At 41.6% G+C, this 6,000-nt stretch overlaps 1 protein-coding gene across 20 annotated transcripts in view; it reads right to left on the reverse strand.

Annotated features, from left to right (window-relative positions):
• The window catches only part of ARVCF (ARVCF delta catenin family member), an 892,847-nt gene that overhangs the window by 84,996 nt on the left and 801,851 nt on the right, over positions 1-6,000 (reverse strand). For all 20 annotated transcript variants that reach the window (XM_073675591.1, XM_073675659.1, XM_073675564.1 and 17 more), the window contains one exon: positions 3,862-4,361. In XM_073675591.1, coding sequence (XP_073531692.1) covers positions 3,862-4,361 — 500 coding nt within the window. The remainder of the gene's footprint in view (positions 1-3,861; positions 4,362-6,000) is intronic.

The following is a 6,000-nucleotide window of genomic DNA, read 5'->3' on the forward strand; positions in this document are numbered from 1 at the left end:
GCCAATCAGTGCTGGGGGCGGGGTCAGTCACTGTGTTGAAACAACAGCAAACAGAGGCTGAGACATTGATTTCAAGGATGTGTCACTCTTATTAGGCTCTCTCATGATGTCCTCAGATTATAAAGCAAAAATCTGTTTACAAATTCCCTTTAACTGATTGAGGACAAAAAATTTATAGGGCTATTGAGATGGTCAATCTATATTCAATTTTGTGAGTACTTGAAGAACTGAAAAGTTTTAGAAGAGGGCATTGGTCTAACTTTTAGTTTCAAATAAACACATTTAGTATGAATTATTAGAAACAGTATATACATGATGTAAATGTGGCTCATTTCTGTGTAGCTGGACATCAAATATACATTAGTGCAAGAGTACAAGTGTGGGGTCTCCTTATTAGTTTTTCCTTCAGAAATATGACTTGCCCGTTACCAGCCATGAATATTCACAACCATGGGGTGGGACAGGGCGCTTCAAAATAACATACGGAAGAATGTAACAAAGCTAAAAAGAGGAAAAGGCCGAGCTTTGTTTGTTTTCTTAAGTGTCTGGGAGGAATGCTGGCCATTTTTCACCCAGTCTCCTGGGCCCTCCCCAAGAAATTACAGACTAGGGTTTTAATTTTAGCATATAAAAAGGCAAGCCAGGGATGTCAGCAGCTTGCCAGATAGCTGACAGTGTTATGGGGCAGTCATTCAGAGACTACAGATACTAAAACCACACCTAAGAATGATCTGGACAGTCACACTGATCACATCTGGCCACAAAAGTAGCACCAAATTCGTCATTTTGCAGAAAGAATCTTCAGCAGGAGTCCAAATAAAATAAATCAAGTAAAATCAGTTAGCTTTTTATAAGCCTGCATTTAAGTTTGTGGTTAACAGCAAGACATTCCCCTCAAACGAGGAACAGAGAAATGACAAAGGCTTCTAATTTGGAAGATTTAGGTTTCTTGCTGGGATCCTTTATTTTCCCCCCTAAGCTAGGAAGGATATGTGCTGGAAAAAGAAGAGTGAAGAAATCCTTAGAATAGCTTTACATGTGAAGGGTTAAGTAAAAGCAAACAGAAGGGAAAAGTGGCATTAACCCTTTTTTGCTTGGGCGAATTATTAGTCTTTTCTTCCACTTCTACCATGAGCCATACTTTTTTTTATTTTTACGTCTACAACGACGCATTAGGGCTTGTTTTTTGGGGGACAAGTTGTACTTTTGAATAATGCCATTAATTTTCCCCACACAATGTATTGAAAACCAGAAAGAAATTAAAGTGTGGTCAAATTGCAAAGAAAGGAAAAAAAATCAAAAATTGGATTTCTGCCATTGTTGTGTTTTTTTTGTTTTTTTTTTGTTTTTTTTAAGTATTCATTCTGCAGTAAAAGTGACCAGGCAGCATACTTCTCAGAGTCCGTATGAGGTACCAAACGCATCCCTCTTTTTAGTGGTGAAAAAATTAATTTTTTTTTAATGAAAAAATTTCAGAAGAGTTTTTGACTTGCATTGCCATTTTCAGAGACCTTTGATGTCCGTTCTATCGAAAAAATCAAAACATCATGCTTTAGGTTAGCAACTACTTGCCTGTCAGCTCCCAGCCCCATGAGAAAAATAAATTAGGCCAGAAGATCTTATGAACATGGCCACAAAACACCTTGTTCTATTGAGCTTTTGCTTCTAAACTTAATGTGCTTGTAAAGGCTTATTCACACACCGGTATTTCATCAGCATTTGTAAGCAAAACCAAGGAGCAACTTCAATCCACAGAAGAGGTGTGAATATTTCAAGGATAGTTTACAGCAACATTTGTTATGCAACCGTAATTCTCAGAAAAGTCACAACAAAATCATCTATGCAACTTGTCTGTGACTTGCTATAATGCGACTAGTTTAAAGCTCAGATTTTGCTGTAAAATAAAACAGAAAAGTTGCCAAATGTTACAAATGAGTTGCTGTGTCACAGCTCACATGCGACACCAAAGGAATTAATTAGATGTGATGTCGCAATGTAATACTGCGATTTCAGTGTTGTATGACAGACATCACTGTGTGGCCCTAGCCGAATGCCGACATGTGAATTAAGCCACATTCACATATTGAGTATTTGATCAGTATTTTAAATCAGTATTTGTAAGCCAAAACCAGGAGTGGGTGATAAATACAGAAGTGGTGACGTGTTTCTATTATACTTTTCCTCTGATTGTTCCACTCCTGGTTTCGGCTTACAGATACTTATGTAAAATACTGACCAAATACTGAATATATGCCGTTGGCCTAAAGGCCCATTGCACACATTGCAGATTTGTCATGTTTTTTTTCTCTGCACAGATTTGCCGCAAAACCTAAAGGGGTTCCTGCAGCCAGCATAGTGAATGAGAATCATGAAGATTCATGCACACGTTTATTGAGACTTACAGATTTGGTGCAGATCTAAATCTGCAGAATGGTAAATTCTTTCAGCGTTTTTGCTGCAGATTTCACCTATACGAATAATTGGGGAAATATCTGCAACAAAAACACATGTAGAAAACACATAAAAAAAGGGCCAATTTTACGCCGTTTTTTTTTACATCCAAATACTTAACGTGTGCACATACCCTAATGCTGCACTGTACAGCACGTCATTCAACAGCCCATAAGTGCCTACTATTCTGTAATATACAGAATGCTCCACTGTACAGTTTCCAGCCTTAACCAGTCCTTACAATGAGATGACACCCAAACAATAAAAAAAAAAAAAAAAAAAAAAAAAAAAAAAATCCTTTTAAGGCTACGTTCCCACGATCAGGAAGTAGCAGCGCTTTGGACGCAGCGTATATTCGCTGCGTCCAAAGTGCTGTGTTCTAAATCACGCAGTTAAATACGCATCCGTTCACTGAACAATGCGGAGTTACCGCACCCTGTACATTCTATTGTGGAAATTTCTATTGCAGAGACCAGCGTTACCGCAACAGAAATTGACATGCTGCAGCTCGTAAAGCCGCGCCGCCGGTGAGTTTATGTGGCGTCAAATAGAAGCACAGTGGGCACGGGATTTCTATAAATACCATCCACTGTGACTGAGCTGGTACTGTACAAAGCAGCAGTTTGGACGCAGCACAGGTGAGCTGTGTCCAAACTGCTGCTACTCCGGATCGTGGGCACATACCCTTAAGCGGGATTCACATGTAGCTTGTCTGGTCTAGAAGTACTTTTCTCAAGGCAAATGAAGTTCTGGCTAAGTGACTTTTTTCAAGTACTATGCAAAAAACACAAAGTGCAATGGCTTGTTAAATTTAAAATACATTTAGAATTCATGATTTTTTTTAATGTTATTTTATATGTGAACAATTCTTTCAGGACCAAGGATTCAATTGCCTATACTATACACATCAAGAATTTCCAAATGAGATACAATTTCAATAGGAATCACATGATCTAGGTGAAATGCACAATGGACCAACCAGAAGCCTAAGCCTCACATGCACTTTAGATGGCTGTCAGTCGATCGATGGTTCGGCTGTCCGCTATCTCACCCAACTGTCCCATACACAGGAATGCTCACGCCGCCGAGAGCCACTACCAAATATCTCTGGCTGTGGCTTACCTTATGAAATGGGACATGCTGGATCCTTCACTCAAACACCCATCCTGGGCCCCCATAAACAGACTGTTGGCCGAACCCTTCCATATCTGTTGGAATGGCCAAGTTAGTCTATGTATGGCAGGGGAGGGGACGCTTTAGAAAAAGGTCATCCTTCTCATGTTAATATTTGGTAAATAATTACTGAAGTAAGCTAACAAAAGATTTTTGATCAGAAATATAACAAAAAGCTTTTACTAAAACAAAAACAAAAAGTAGAAAGGGGCACTATGGGGCAATCATTACACATACCTGTTATGAGCTCTCTCACTTCCATGTCATTGGTCTTCCTCAAGAGTCGAATTAAAGCAGGAATCCCATCACAGTTCTTAATTGACACTTTGTTTTCATTATCTTTTCCATATGAAATGTTACGGAGGGCTCCGCAGGCTTTTCTGTGGACTTCGGGCTTTGGGTGGTCCAATAAACCCACGAGAATGGGAATGCCTTTGAGATGTCTTACCTCTTTCTTTATTTTATCATTTTCATAACACAAGTGCTGCAGATAAGCAGCTGCATTGGACTTGACTGGGTCAATTGGATGATTGAGCATTGCAATGACCTCAGGAAGATCAGGATCTCGCCATCGAGGATCTTTGCGGATGCTGTCGATGGAAGGTGAACGTTTTCCCAATCGATCTATGCTGGCCAGGCTTCCCCTCTCGGGCTGAGCCAGTGGTGCTGCATAGCCACCGTGAAGGTATGGAATTCGCTCTTCAATCAGTTCCGACTCCAGGGGGTCATCATAAGCCCTGAGGGTAAAGTCAAGAAACATACATATAAATATTTCTATCCGACATGTTGTACTGCAAAAATAATGCAAACATTACCTGTGTCACATGGAATACAGAATCACGTGAAATATAGAAGATAAGCTCAAGCTAATGAATATGCTGAAGTCAAAATATGTAAGCACCAAATAATGCTTTCACCCTTAAAGGGGTTGTCCACTACTTTGACATTGATGCCCTATCCAAAGGAAAGGGCATCAATGTATGATCGGTCAGGGTCCCACACGCGGCACTCCCGCCAATCTGCTGTTATCGGTGCCGGTGGAAGGAAGTCCTTACCTGCGGTGCTTGGCCATCAAGTTGCAGTGGCAGGCGCTTGTTACTGCAAATCCACCTCTCATTCAATTGAATAGGAGGCGGATGTACAGTACCCTGCGGCGGCCACGCACCGCAGGTAAGGTTTTCCGGCAACCAGCACCGATAACAGCTGATCGGCGGGGTGCGGGACTCTGGCCAATCATACATTGATGCCCTATCCTACGGATAGGGCATCAATGTCTAAGTAGTGGACAACTTCTTCAAGGATTCTATATCCTTTAGATACATATTGTATGGGTCCATGACAAGAGCCCAGTTTTTCCCCTGCCGACTACGACACCGAGTACACTGTATGCAGTCCACAAATAACTTCTTGATTAATTGAAAATTGGTAGTGTGGGCAGCATATGAAGGTCGCTAGGTTACTGTGGAGTTATTAGTGAACCTGAAAAGCACAAATTTTGTAATGTAAAAGTAAAGACATGGCTGTAATAGTGATGTAATACGGACTATATTGAAAATTTTGGTGAGGAAATCCACATTATTCTTCTTCTTTAATCACCATTTGAAGTTTTCAACCAATTAGATTTCTGTGCACAGGGGCCGGACTGTACACTGGGTCTTCTCCTCCCTGTCTGCGATTACCTGACCCCTCCACCTGAATTGGGCTTTAGAACGACAGGTCACTACTGAGATTTCAAACAGAGGAGGCAGGTCATGCAGAGACGGCAGGGCAAGTCATGCAGAGACGGCAGGGCAAGTCATGCAGAGACGGCAGGGCAAGTCATGCAGAGACGGCAGGGCAAGTCATGCAGAGACGGCAGGGCAAGTCATGCAGAGACGGCAGGGCAAGTCATGCAGAGACGGCAGGGCAAGTCATGCAGAGACGGCAGGGCAAGTCATGCAGAGACGGCAGGGCAAGTCATGCAGAGACGGCAGGGCAAGTCATGCAGAGACGGCAGGGCAAGTCATGCAGAGACGGCAGGGCAAGTCATGCAGAGACGGCAGGCAGGTGGAGGGGCTGGGAAACCACAGAAGGGAAGGAAAAGTCCAAGTGTATATAGTCTGGCCCCTGTGCACCGAAAACTAATTATCAGCATACTTCAAATGGTGATTGAAGAAGAACAGCAGCAGATTTCTTCACCAAAAGGTAAATCTGTATTACAGACAGTCATGTCTTTACTTTAGATTACAAAATATGTGCCAATAGCTTGGAAAGGCACAAACACCATCAACATGCTCTAAAAATCATCCAGTTCTGGAATTTCAAACAAATAGAAATAGCACAAATATACTGTGTTATTGCAAGGTTGGTGATAAGGAAAACAAAAAAAAAGTCTCA

This window comes from Phyllobates terribilis, unplaced genomic scaffold, assembly GCF_046119375.1.
Source record: "Phyllobates terribilis strain yellow unplaced genomic scaffold, ASM4611937v1 Scaffold_1__5_contigs__length_1240528914, whole genome shotgun sequence".
Classification (NCBI taxonomy): Eukaryota; Metazoa; Chordata; class Amphibia; order Anura; family Dendrobatidae; genus Phyllobates; species Phyllobates terribilis.